The sequence below is a fragment of the Cervus canadensis genome, chromosome 18 (assembly GCF_019320065.1).
Source record: "Cervus canadensis isolate Bull #8, Minnesota chromosome 18, ASM1932006v1, whole genome shotgun sequence".
In the NCBI taxonomy this organism is placed as follows: domain Eukaryota; kingdom Metazoa; phylum Chordata; class Mammalia; order Artiodactyla; family Cervidae; genus Cervus; species Cervus canadensis.
In genome coordinates, this window is record NC_057403.1 from 38227709 (window position 1) to 38241902 (window position 14194).

The following is a 14194-nucleotide window of genomic DNA, read 5'->3' on the forward strand; positions in this document are numbered from 1 at the left end:
TCCACAGTAGTTCCCTCAACTCCTAGAACTTACAAGGGAAGCCACCAGGGCAGCAGTGTACTAAAAATAATACATTTTGAGGAGAAAAGACTTATTCCAGGAATGCAAGAATGGTTTAAGACCATGAAATCTATTAATGTAACATGTCACTTCAGTAGGTAGAATGAGAAAAACTACTAGACCAGGCAAAGATAGATACTTCTTGGCCACAGTAGATACGAATGATCTCAAATGGCTGACACCATCACACTGAACCGTGGAGCTTTGAGTAGTTTCTCAGTGTGTGGTTCATGGAACGTAGATTTCTAAAAACATGGAGTGTTTGTGGAGAAGTCCTGAATCCCCCCAGTCCCCAAGGTTGCTTTGTAGCCCTGAGCTGGGGCACCCCAGCCCCAGTCCTAATGCCTTTTATTCACCAGTATTCAGTGTCTGAGGTGAATGGCCCTAGTGTCCTCTGGGAGAAGGGTCACTCCTCAGTCATCTTCCTCAGGGCAGTGGTGGTGTGGGGGGAAACCCCAGAGCTCCTCCACCAAAGCTGACATGCATCTGGTCCTCAGATCTTGCCAAGTCAGAGTCCTGGGTTCAGATCTTGGCCCTGCCTCTTGCAGGTGGTCTCTGGGCAGTTTACCCCTCTGAGCTTCTAGCACTTCAACTGCAAAGTGGGAACAGCAATTCTTTGAGTTAATTAAAGCACACTGCTTAGCAGGATGCTTGGAACACAGTAGGTGCTCAATATATGACAAACCTTAAAATCTTAACAAGACATTCCCTGGACATAGTACTAAATATGAAAGGCAAAACAGTAAAGCTTCAATAGGAAGGCACTATAGAACATCTTTATGACCTTGGATTTCTTAAACAGGATACAAAGGTATTAATACTGACTATGAAACAACGGGTAAGTTGTACTATATTAAAATAAAGATCTTTGGTGGGAGTTTGGGCTTCAGGGTGGGCAAGGGGCATGGGGACTGAGATGTGAACAGGATCAAGGACATGGCTAGAGCAAGGGGAAGATTTTGAAAGAGTTTCTAAATAATTTGTAACTTGCCCTGGGACACTGGCGAATGCTTCTCAGGGAAGAACCTGTCTGTGCAGGTGCCTGGAACCAGATAATAGATTCCAAGACATGGAAGGCTTCTCCTTCACATTTTTATGGGATCCTACATTTTTTGCACAATTAGCTCTTGCACTCTAATAGTTCTTTGTGGCATACTCAAGAGAGTAGCTACACTATCACATATAGCAGTTCAATGTCAAACAGTAGTAACTGAGTATGATGCAGCTTGTGATGATAGAGGAAAACTCATTTGGAAACCTTGGTCTCATGTTCAATGAGGGGACCTAAAACACCCTTTCTTCAAGTAAGTGATAAGTAAAAAGCCCCACAGTATTCCTTTTCAGTTTGAAAAATGCAAGTCTTCGCAGCAGCTGACAGGAAATGTGCGATATTTACCCGGGCTGTCTTTTGATGATGACTCATATCGCCAGTGCCTTTGCTACCTCTGATTACCTATGTTTCAGTATTAGTGTCACTTTAGTACTTCCAATCCTGTAAAGATTTTTGCAGCGGAAGTATAACTCTTGATTACCTACTAAACTTGGAAACAGTTTAGTTTCTTACCTACTAAACATGATCCTCATTCAGTTTTTATGATATGAGTTTTTATGATATGATATGATATGTGTTCTCCTCTCCTCTAAATCAAAGCCAACGTTGAACAAAGGGATGATGCTGGGCATGTCTTTCTCCTCTTGTGTGTGTTCCATGGGCTTGCCTTCCCCATGGCTCTTGTAATAAGACTATGGTATATAGCTGGGCCTTTCATTCTTGAGCACTTAAAAATAAATGCCACTGCAGGAGAAGTGCTGGCTGTGCTAGGATTGAGCAGAAATTGATTTTGAAATGATAGGTAAACATTTGTTAAATCAGACACTGAATATCAGCCACTATGGTGATTGAACTATTTAGTTCAGTGTTTTTAATGCTCAGTATAATTCCTATTTTAAAAGAATTTAAGGAACACTCCATAGGTTTCTGAATATACAGACTCAGAAATTCCATACTGGCTGAGAATTTGATAGTCATGTTGTTCTAGATAATTGGATTTTACGCTTGGTAGATATGGCAGTGTGCTAGGATCGCTCAGGTGTAATTGATCATTGTGCTCTCTGGCAAGGATAACGTGACTGTTCTTATTGTTTAGAGAGTGTTGGTGACATACTGTGCAAGTATATAGCCGCATGTACTGTAATTGTCCTTAAACTGTTGGGATCATAGTCATTATTTTAGTGTTAGAGGTACTTTTGTATCTTGGAAAAAATAAGAAAAAATTTAAAAAGTTTAAGTTATTTCACAAGCAGTCTCTTTAAATTTCATTTAACCTAACACCTAAAATTTCAATAATTGACAAAAACTCTTTAATAAGACTGCCATCCAACTTAAAAAGGTGCCCACCTTGGCTTTCACATTTATAAAAACATATTCTTTGAAGTGCATCAATAGGATCGTCTGCTCCTAAGAAGTCCAAGAGGGTATGGTATCCCCTAACTGTATGCTCCATATCACTTTATTTTCTGTAAATTTTAAAGTTAAATATGAATAAAGCAAACAGTTATATGTAAGACTTGATAAATACTCTCTCTATAAAAATTTGAGAATATCTTTGAATGCAGAGGCATGGTTATAAGAGTCAATAAAGCATCCAGGGACGTTCCTGGCGGTCCAGTGGCTGTGACTTTGCCTTCCAATGCTGGGGGTGCGGGTTTGATCCCTGGTTGGGGAGATAAGATCCCATATGCTTCTCAGCCAAAAACACTAAACATAAAACAGAAGGAATATAGTAACACATTCAATAAAGACTTTAAAAATGGCTCATGTTAAAAAAAATCTTAAAAAAAGAAAGCAGTCCACAAAGAGGAAGAAGATTTTTGCAATAATACATCCAACACAGGTCTGGTATTCAGAATATATAAAGACCTCCTAGAAATTAATACTAAAAAGGCCCAATTAAAAAAAAACTGGGAAAAAGGCTTAAATAATCACTTCACAAAAGAGTATATCCAGGGTGCTAGTACACTGTATTTAATAACTAGAGAAACTCCAATGAAAACCACAAGGTGATATTTCTACTATTTTCCAGAATGGCTGAAGTGAAAAAATTCAGAGCAAGCACTGGTGAGGATGGAGGGCAACTAGAACTCTCATATATTGATTACAGGAGAGTGGACTGGTACTGCCCTTCTGGAAAACTGTTTTAGCCCTATCTATTAAAGCCAAACATATGGATGTCCTATAACCCAGAAATTCCACTCCTGGGCAGAATGAATCCTCCAACAGAAATGCATCAATATGTTCACCAGAAGCCACATACTAGAACAGTGCTGTCCAATATGATAGTCACTAGCCACATATAGCTGCTTAAATTAATGAAAATTAAATTAAAAATTTAATTCCTCAAAATCAGAGATGATTCAAAGAAACTGAAAGATGTCCCATGCTCCTAGATTGGAAGAAATAATATTATTAAAATGCCATAGTATCCAAAGCAATCTACAGATTTAGTATATTCCATACCAAAATAGCCATGATATTTTTTGTAGAACTAGAACAAATAATAATCCTAGTATTTTTATGGAACCACAAAAGACCCCAAATTGCGAAAACAGTCCTGGGGAAAAAGAACGAAGCTGGCAGCGCACACAGTACTATACATAAGAGAGATGACTGACAAGGACCTACTGTATAGCACAGGGAACTCTAGTTAGTGTTCTGGGATAATCTATAGGAGAAGAGTCTAAAAAAGAATGAATACATACGTATAAGTGAGTCACCCTACTGTACACCTGAAGGTAACAGGACAGTGAGAATCAGCTACACTCCAGTAAATAAGAAACGAGCAAAGCTGGAAGTGTAACTACCAAATCCAGACTGTCCTCCAGAGTTATAGTAAGCAAAGTAGTGTGGTATTGGGACAGAAACAGATACATAGATCCATGAAACAGAATAGAGAACCTAGAAATAACCCCCCACACCTATGGTCAATTGATCTATGACAAAGGATGCAAGAATCTACAATGGAGAAGAGACAGTCTCTTCAACAAGTGGTGCTGGGAAGACTGGACAGTTTCTGGTAAAACAATGAGATTAGAACATTCCTTCACACCATATACAAAAATAAACTTTAAAAGGGTTTAAAGGTCTAAAGGTAAGACCTGAAACCATGAAACTCCTGGCAGAGAACACAGGCAGAACACTTTCTGACATAAATTGTAGCAACATTTCCTTGGCCCAGTCTCCTAAAGCAAAAGAAATAAAAGCAAACATAAACAAATGGGACCTAACTAAACTTAAAAGCTTTTGTACAGCAAAAGAAGCTATCAACCAAACGAAAAAACAGCCTACAGAATGGGAGAAAACATTTGCAAATGATGAGACCAACAAGGGATTAATGTTCAAAATATATAAACAGCTCATATAGCTCAATATAAAAAAACAATCAAAAAATGGTCAGAAGACTTGACATTTATCCAAAGAAGACACACAGATGGCTAACAGGCACATGAAAAGATGCTCCACATTGCTAATTATTAGAGAAATGCAAGTCAAAACCACAATGAAGTATCACCTCACACTTGTCAGAATGGCTATCATCAAAAGGAAACACAAATAACTAATACTGGACAGGATTTGGAGAAAAGGGAACTCTAGTTCACTGTTGGTGGGCATGTAAATTGGTGCAGGCATTGTGGAAAACATTATGGAGAGTCCTTAAGAAACTACAAATAAAACTACCATATGATCCAGCAAAAAAACCACAAATAAAACTACCATATGATTCCATTTTAAGGTATATATCTGAAGAGAATGAAAACACTATAAGAGATCCGTGCACCCCAAAGACCCCATGGACTGTAGAGTCCATGGATATCTCTAGGCCAGAATAGCCTTTCCCTTCTCTAGGGGATCTTCCCAACCCAGGGATTGAACCCAGGTCTCCCACATTGCAGGCAGATTCTTTACCAGCTGAGCCACAAGGGAAGCCCAAGAATACTGGAGTAGGTAGCCTATCCTTTCTCCAGTGGATCTTCCCAACCCAGGAATTGAACCGGGGTCTCCTGCATTGCAGGCGGATTCTTTCCTAAATGAGCTATCAGGGAAGCCCCCACAATGTTCATAGCAGCACTATTCACTGTTACCAAGGTATGGAAGCAACCCAAGTGTCCATCAACAGACAATTGGATTAAAAAGGTGTGATTTTATATATGTATGTATGTATGTATGGAATGGAATACTGTTACACTATAAAAAAGAATGAAATAATGCCACTTGTGGCAACATGGATGGGCCTAGAGAATATTAGAGAAATAAGACAAGGAAGGCAAATAAGACCACTTATATGCAGAATCTTAAAAGTGATACAAATGAATGTATATACAACATAGAAATAGACTCACAGATATAGAGAACAAACTTGTGGTTACCAAAGGGGAGAAGGAAGGAACAAATTAGGGATGTGGGATTAATAGATACAAACTACCATACATAAAATAGATAAGCAACAAGGATATACTGTATAACATAGGGAATTGTACCCATTATCTCGTAATAACCTATAATGGAGTATAATCTGAAAAAATACTGAATCAGTATGCTGTACACCTGAAACTAACTGTATTGTAAATCAGCTGTACTTCAGTTAAGGAATTTAGTCCTCAGTTGCACTAGCTACATTTCAAGGGCTCAGTGGCTGCAAGTGGCTAGTGGCTATCACTGGGCAGTGAAGATATAGAACATTTTCATTATTGCAGAAAGCTCTGTTGGACAGCATACTACTAGAACGTTCACTATTCATCGCCCAACTCTGAAGAGTACTCAGATGTCCATTAAAGTAGAATGGATAAGTTATTTGTGATATATCAACACAGTGGAATATTATACATTCCAATATGTCAGTGTACACACTGGTGAAACTAAGTGATCTACAGTTACATGCAGCACTGTCACTGAATCTCATGACAGAGTATTGAGCCAAAGAGGCCAGATCAAAGAGAACATTCTGTGTGATTCCAAACATATAAAGGTCAACACCTGGAAAAGCCAATTTATAGTGACAGATGTTAAGACGGTGGCAGAGCTGGGCGTGGCGTAGGGCCTGGGAGAGCACGTGGCAGGAGTTGTAGCTGCAGCTTATGATGTACTTCTTGATCTGAGTGTGCTGGGTTTGTGAAGGTTCGGCTGTACACTAATGATCTGTGCATATTTCTGTGTGTGTGTTTTATACAGTGGTGTGCTGGCAAACCAGCTTTCCAGGAAAAAGAAAAAAAATTCTTGATTTCTGGTGTTGTTTGCCAATTTCTATGGTGTAAAACTCCCATCATGATGGATTTCAGGCTGGCTACCAATGATTAAATGGGTCATTAATCCTGAATATTTAGCTACTCTTGTGAGCTGGTATTTCTCTACTACACAAATCAAAAAAAGAAAAAAACACCTAACCCTAGAGAATCCCCATAAAAGGGACTCCTCAGTTCAGTTCAGTTCTCTCTTCAGATATTTAGCGGTCCTCCTGAAGACTTGAGGCCCAGAGAGCAAGGACTGAGAAGGCAAAAGGGGAAGGTTTTGTTGGCCTGACTGTTCACTGCCTCCATTTTAGACTGAGGGGGGACCAGGTTCTAACAACCTTTGTCCTTTTAAAGACTAGCTTGGTAAACCAGTCCTGGTATTACCATTCCCTAACTAGGATTATCTCAGGGGTGGACATGCAACTAAATTCTGGCCAGTAAGACATGAGGGTGGTATGCTGGGGAACTTCTGGGAAAAGTTGTGTCACTGCCTGGGTTAATGGTGGCCATCTCTCAATGCAGCAATCTTACAATGGCCATCTTACAGTGGAGCAAGAAGATGGAAAGAACCTGGCTCCTCGGTGATGTTCATCTCTGACCACTGAACCTGAAGCCCTACAGCTGCTCCATCTCAGGATTTCCCTCCCCATGTGGAAGTAAGGTCTAAATTTTTTTTTTTTAAAGACATGGCATGTTATCATAGTTATCCTCTTTTCGGTATCTTCCCTGAGAACAGAGGAGAGCAGGCTCCTCGTGGAAAGAGCACTTCATGTGGAGTCATGCTGGGAGCATCAGCGTTTCAGCTGCAGACACGCTAGGTGACCTGGTCCAGTCCCCAGTATGCATCTCAGTTTCTGCATCTCTGGTGAGAGGCAGTTGGGGTGGAGTCCCTGGGTAAGTCCCATAGGGTCAGCAGAAGACCTCTTACATCCAGTCTAGAAGGTAGGGAGAACCCATTTGCTTGCATTGTCTCATTATGTGCCTGTGATGGGGTCTGGTGAAAGGCTGGCACCTGGCTAGCCCCTGATGAGAGCCTGTCAGATGAAGTACAGCCAAGTATGCCATGCTGTGTCTGCATACCCAGCTGGAAACAGAGAGGAAAGACCTGATCTCTTCTTGGAACAGTCTTGGGAGGACCCTGCAGGAAGACCTCCTCTCACTGTGGGATAGAGAAGCCAGAGGAGGAGGATAGAACAAACCCTGACTGACTGACTGTGTGCTCACTACACTCTCAGTCACCCTGGAAAGTGGGTCTCATGATCCCATTTCATAGCTGAATAACAGAGGCTTGGATGATTTAAATACATTCGCTTCAGTGGTTTTGGAACCTGTGTCATTCAGCTCTTGCTGTTTTTACTGTAATCAGCTATATCTCTAGCCCTAGCCCCATTCCTAGGGGAGACAAGTATCATCCAGTGACTGACGGGCCTGGTGGATGGGCAGAGGAAAGCTCTGGAATGACTTTTTCAAACAAGGCCTGGAGGTCACCTACAGATACGGAGTCCAGGTGGGAAGAGGGAGCAGCCCTTAGAAGCTGATGAAACCAGGGCTAATAGAGGACATGGTACTTTAAATGCAGAGAGAAGCAAACAGAAGGAACTCGAGGAGGTGAAAATGTATCAGGCTTTCAGAGGGACTAGTGTGGCCACTGCCCTGAGCTTGGGCCTGGAAGTTTCTGCTTGTAGATGCTGCCACCTCCAGTGGTCCCTGGGCCCACAGGGCATGTGACTTCTCTCTTGGGGCCTCTCTCTCCTGACTGGGAAGCATGCGGTCCTGCACACTTCTGGGGTGATGTCACAGAGGATGACCAGCCTTTCCTAATCACCCTAGGCACGCTTCCAGGTACAGGAGGGTAGCTAATGTAGTGTAGTCCTTGGCAGAGAAATGGCAATGTCCTTACTCATTCCTGTTTGCAGGTAAATCCTCCCCAGTGTACTTGGCTTTGGGGTGCTGTGGGTGACAACTCCAGGGATTACGCTTGCTTGGCAAGATTTCTAGATACAGAAACCAACTCAAGGCTCAGTCTCTAGATCCTTCCCTTTCCCACACTCCCAGGGTTATAGGCTGGCAGAATAGGCTGGAGGGGGGCAAGAGGGTGGCAGAGAGGTCAGTTAGGAGGCCAGAACAGTGGTCCAGGGGATGACAATGGTGTCCTTGGTCCTGGGGCTTAGTGGTGGAGGTGGCAAGATGGAGTCAGATTTCAAAGTGAAACTGTTAGGATTTTCAGATTAATTGGTTTGGGGTAGAAGAGAAAGGAGAGCAGTAGAAACTCAGAAAGTTTGGGACACAAAACCTCTGCAAGCTGGGAGTGCTCTGCAAAAGCTGGGGTACTGCTGCTGTTTAACAGTACGACATTAAGCACTCAAGCTGAAGCTGATGCCCTCTTGTCAAGGCTCTAATATTAATATAAAATGATTGTGCATTTGAAACTGAGATTAGCTGTCAGATGCCAAGCACTTGCTACAGTCAGACTCTGGGATCGACCAGAGAACTCAGAGGAGGGGTAGCCAGGATGTTCATGGGGCCACAGAGGACTCTCCATTCAAGGGCTGGGGGTTCAGGAGCTAGCTCTCAAGTTCTTCCTTCTCTTGACAGTGAAATCTCTTCAGAGGTAATACAATAAGCAGAGCAGAAAACAACAGTATCTGGTCCACACCCCAGGTTCATCTCCAGAGTCCCCATCTCTCTCCATTTTCGCCATTCTGTTGCCAAAGACTTGGGTCATGTTAAGCATTGTAGAGAGAGGGTGGTCAAAAGGATATGACTTTCAAGTTTCTCAAGCATCTTCTCAGTGCCTGGCACCAAGCTAGATTCTCCTTGTGACATATCAAATCTGGGCATCAAACCAAAAGGCTATTATGACTGTTTACATTTTACAGATGAGCAGATTGAGGTTTCTAGATGTGAAGAAACTTGCTCTAGATCTCACAGCTGGCAAGTGTCAATGCTATGTTGTCCTTGAACCCAAGCATTGTCGACCACATCACACAACTCTGAGGGAGGCCCAAGCCCACCCAGAGGCTTTTCTAGGCTATGATTCCTTCTGGCCTGCTGGCAGCCTGTGAACTTAGCAGAGACAAGCCCCATCCAATTCCTCTGTGGACCAGTGGTTGCTACCCTCTACTCTAAGCCCTGCTTCGCTGCATCCTCAGTCTCCCCTGAGGCCCCAGAGCCCCTCCTCCCCCCAGGTCTGTCCCTTGAGGCCACCTCCACTTCACACCATAGGAAGCTCTGTGGAGCTCCCATGTGCTCGTGGTAAAGAAGTAGTTAGGAAGCATCTGTTCTTGAAGCCTGCATCCTGGGGAAATCCTGGGCTGCCCTGCCCAGCTGGGGCCAGATGGAGGAGGCTCCCACGCGTCCAGCCTCTCTGAGGAGCCGGGCTGGTCCTTCTTACTCAGTGCTTAAGGCTGGAAATGGCTCACAGGCCTGCACTTGCAGGGAGGAGACCAGATTTCCCTCCTGCAGCCTTGCAGCCAAATCCCTCAGGGCTTCCCCTCTCCTGTTCCTGCCTCCTCTCCCTGCCTTAGTTTTTTTCATCTGCCTGACTGAGAGGGAGGGACATGGAGGTTTGTTGGGGCTCTCTCTGTGAGAGGCTGAGATGAGCTAAGATCCTTGGGATGTAATAGGGGTTGGGGGAGCCCAGGATGTGGGCAGGGCCTGGGAGAAGTCGGCCCAGCCTGGTCTGATTAAGGGCTGCCCAGCTCCTGAGAGGCCAGTGGATGGTCCCACTTCACCCAGTGTCCAAAGCTGTGGATGCCAGCCAGACCTGTGCCCACTGCCCTGCCCCAGGTTCACATTCCCTGTTGACACTCCCTGACTTCCCTGAACTCTTAACTTGAACGAGCCAGGTCTTGCTAGGGAGCCTTTGGTACTTGTTTTTCCTTCTGGGGACTTTCCTCTTTGCCCCTCTCAACTGGCAGGATGTAGGGGTGTGGAAACCCAGACAGGGACAAGCTATGGTTCCTGTCCTAAGTTTTCCAGATTTTAATGGCCTTGGGCATCTTCACATGTAAGATAATTTTGTGAGCTAAGATGGTTCAAGCGATTCCCTGTTAGGTGTCTAAATTCACAGAGCAGGAGAGGAGGTGCTTAAAAAGAGGGTGTGTGTCTGTGGCTAGATGATGAAGCCTGAGACTTCTGGCTTTGTCCCTCAGTGTTCTCAGACCAGGGGAATCAGGGCATCAGGGACTCTTGTGGTTCTGCATCCCTCCTAGAAAACCACGTGAGGGCCTCTGGTCTGTGAGCCCAGGAGGCCATTTGTTCACTTGTCTGGTTGTCCTGTTCCATGAATATCTACTGAGGCAGCAATTTCCAGGATGGGGTCTGAGGAGGGGGTTGGACTAGGGTGGGGGGAAGTCAGGAGAGAGATCTGTTGACCTACTTTGGAGACCCTGGGGTCTCCCTGGGTAGCTGGTAGTGATGCAGGTGTTGGAGGGAAACTGAGGGTCACTTGTAGATTTCTGGCCAGTGGGACTGGGTGGTGGTGATGGTGGTGCCCTAAACCAAGACAGCAAAATCAAGCAAGCTGGCATGGAGGGGAGGGCAAGGAGTTCAGTGTGGGACAGGCTGTACTTGAGCAGTGGAGGTGGGGCTACCCAGGGGAGCCAGGCAGTGGAAGGCAGAAGGAATCAGCTCAGGCAGAAGGAATCAGCTTAGGCAGAAACCGGAGTGGAAGAGGGTCATGGGAACTGCTGGCCTATGGGCTGCAGTTGAAAGAAGAGTGAGGATGAAATGGTCTGGGGAGTATAGGGCAAGAAGGCCAGTGGGGTTAGAGTCCTGGGGGACCTAGCATCCCTGGGCAGGTGTGGGAAGAATGCACCCTCCTCTTGCACCAAAGGAGACCATGAATGGATGATCAAAGCCCAGAGAGCCAGAGGGGCTGGAGGAAAACCCCAGGGTTCAGAGTCCAGAACCCAGTCGACGAGCCACCAGCAGGGTTGATGGGACCAACAGGGTCAGATGCAGCTGAGAACTGAAAACTCTGGGACGGACTTGGTGACACAGCCGCTGATGTCATTTTGGGGTGAGGGTGCAGGAGCCAGGCTGAAGCAGATTAGGGGTGCTGAAAGGGAGGATGGCGAGCACTTCTTAGCTCAGAAAAAAGGTAAAGAGTCCGACCGGACACTGAGGAGAAGAGAAGAATCCTGCAGAGAAGAGAAGAGACGGTAGAGGAAGAGGTGGGCCTGGATACCCACATGGGGCTTGGCCTACCAGTGCCTGGGACCTCCTCCTCTAAGCAGAATCTGAACAGACCCCCAACCCAGAGATGTTAAGCAGAGCTGCTCTGGCTGAAGCAGCGGGTGGTGGGGCATCTGGGTTCTGCCCACCTGGTCTCCCCTCACCCTCCAAGGAGCCTCACAGCTGCTCTGAGCTCCTGGAACCCCCTGGCCTCAGATAACGGCTTCATTTTAGAGATGAGGATTGGCTGGCCAGAGCTACGGAGAGAGTCTGGTGGCAGAGTTAGGAGCTTCAGCTTCTCCCCCTCCAGGGCCTCATCCACAGTGTCGGACTGCATTTATTCATTCAGCGAACATTTATTGAGTGCCTACTACATGCCAGGTGCCGAGTCTGTGCAGGGAGAGGGGGATTCAGAGAAGTGCAGTAACTGCTCCTGACCAGCCCAGGATACCCATGACCACACCCTGGAGTCCTCAAGAGCTGCTCGCACGGAGCCTTGTCCTGGGGTGATGGCCCCTGTTAGTGCAGACGGCAGGGCTCCACAGGGCCTGGCTCAACCCCAGAAGATTCTGGAAAGTCCTCCACACTCAGCAGCCCAGCCTTCTGCACTGCCAGCTGCTCCTGGGGGTGACAGTACAACCACCCCGACCCTCTGTGGGGCAGGTGTTCCTGGGCTCTGACCTGCTCCCATGGCAGCCTTCTCACCTGGCCTGAGGTTTTGATAGCTGATCAGCAGACATGGTGGTAACAGTAACAGTAATTTACCGAGCTTGTCCTATGTATCAGAAAGCTTATCGCTCTTGATCTATGCCCTCCTCGGTACCCACGGCAGCCAGCAGCCAGGATGTGCTCCCCTACCTCCTGAAAACATTCCCTGCACAATGAACACACTGCCACCTTACTCCCCCGGCACGCCTGGTGATGGTCGCTCCCAGACAGGATAGGCCAGCTCTCCCTACCTCCACTACAGCAGCCCCCTGATGCTCACAGAGTTGACAGTTGGCAGTCTGACTCTGCAGGAGAGGTTCCTCAACCCCACGATGTAGGACATGGTACAGATTTGAACAGACACTGGTGAGCAGGGTGAGGGAGTTGACAGGTAGATAGGGAACCTCAGCTGGGGGCCCTGATCTCGCACAGACTCACAGTCCCAACCTCACCAGGGAGAAGGGATGGGGAGGTTATGCACGTCCTCCCAAAATGCAGCAAATGATGGTGCCTTGGAGGGGGCTCAGGGGACATCATGGGAGGAAGCAGGTGGCTGCCAGGGAGAGAGGCAACTCTGGGGTCAGGGTGGCAGCTTAAGTCGTGAAGGCAGGGTTGATGGTGAGTGGGGGAGTAAGCCACAGGGGCTGCAGCCTTGAGCCCCAGGGTATATCTGATTGAGTCCATCATCTAGATGTGTGGGCATCAGGGAGCCATGAGAAGAATGTTACGTGCGAAATCATCTAGTGTCTTCATTAGATGAAAAAATGAATTATTAATAACAAACAAGGGACTGTCTGGTGAGGCTGCTCTCGGAAGGGTTTCCTCAGACACTGAACCCCAAGGAATGTGTTCTGTGAAGCACCCATCTCATGAGACATTCCTTGTTGTCAGCTAAGTTTGGGTAGACCCCTGGGCTTTCTCTTTCCAGTGGAGCCTCACAACACAGCATCACCTTAAAGGCTCTGAAGAGTCCAGCAAAACTGACTTGACTTGTGTCACTCAGCATTTCCCACACATTTGACTATGGAATTTAAAAAAAAGTAACCTCATTAATATCCCTTGATATTAATCCCTTGAAGAACCCTGACCCACACTCTGGGAAGTGCTGATATGGAGGGATTGGCAAGGTGAGACATCTCTTGCAGATTGTCAGGGGTCTGCTGTGTTGCCCTCCCCCCATCCATCATATCACATCGAACCCCTATCAGACCCCTGGAGCTCTTTGGCCAAACATCCTAGAAACATTCTCTGCATCCTGACTCTGCCATGCTGGCCCCGGTCCATGGAAGGAGGAGACTTACAGGGGCAGGGGCGTTTGAAGGACATGTAATCCTTGGAGCAGAACAGTGGAGCCAGCCTGCCCACGTGCAGAGCTCTGACTTCTCGCAGGGAAGGACCCTCCGCTCACCTGCAGAGACACAAACAGGCAGGTGATGGGGGCGCCCACATGGCACCTGCTCACCCTGCAGGCTGGGGGCTTGTGTACCCTGGGTTGTCAACCTCTGGGGAGAAGATTGTGACTTTGATAGCATGTGCCTAGTCTGGGGGCGGGGGAGTATGAGGGTTCTAGGGCAGAGGTGGTACAAATGTGTGCTGGCATCTCAGTGGTTGGTGGAAGGGGGCGAATGTCTCTCCTGGGTTGACCTCTGAGAATCCTGTAACTGTTAGGGCTGAAAAGACCCTAACAGATCAGCTCAATGTCCTCATTTCACAGAAGGGGAAACTGAGACCTGGAGAAAGCGAGAAACTAGTTCAAGGTCCCGCAGCTGGCTCTGGAAGGGTATTCATAAATGCCTAGCTCAAACCTTATTATTATCATCATCATCATCAAACCGTTTTAAGAGAAAGATGCTTTTTTCATTCTCATTTTATAAATAAGGCAGTTGAGGCTCAGAGAGGTTATGAAGCTTTCCAGGGTCACACAACTTCTAATTACAGGCTGGGACTGGAACCCAGGTTTGTG

General features: G+C 46.2%; 1 protein-coding gene across 5 annotated transcripts in view; it reads right to left on the reverse strand.

The window, feature by feature from the left end:
- BEAN1 (brain expressed associated with NEDD4 1) overlaps positions 1-14194 on the reverse strand; it is a 38297-nt gene that overhangs the window by 16035 nt on the left and 8068 nt on the right. For all 5 annotated transcript variants that reach the window (XM_043436561.1, XM_043436560.1, XM_043436557.1 and 2 more), the window contains one exon: positions 13533-13639. In XM_043436561.1, coding sequence (XP_043292496.1) covers positions 13533-13557 — 25 coding nt within the window. In that variant the 5' untranslated portion in view covers positions 13558-13639. The remainder of the gene's footprint in view (positions 1-13532; positions 13640-14194) is intronic.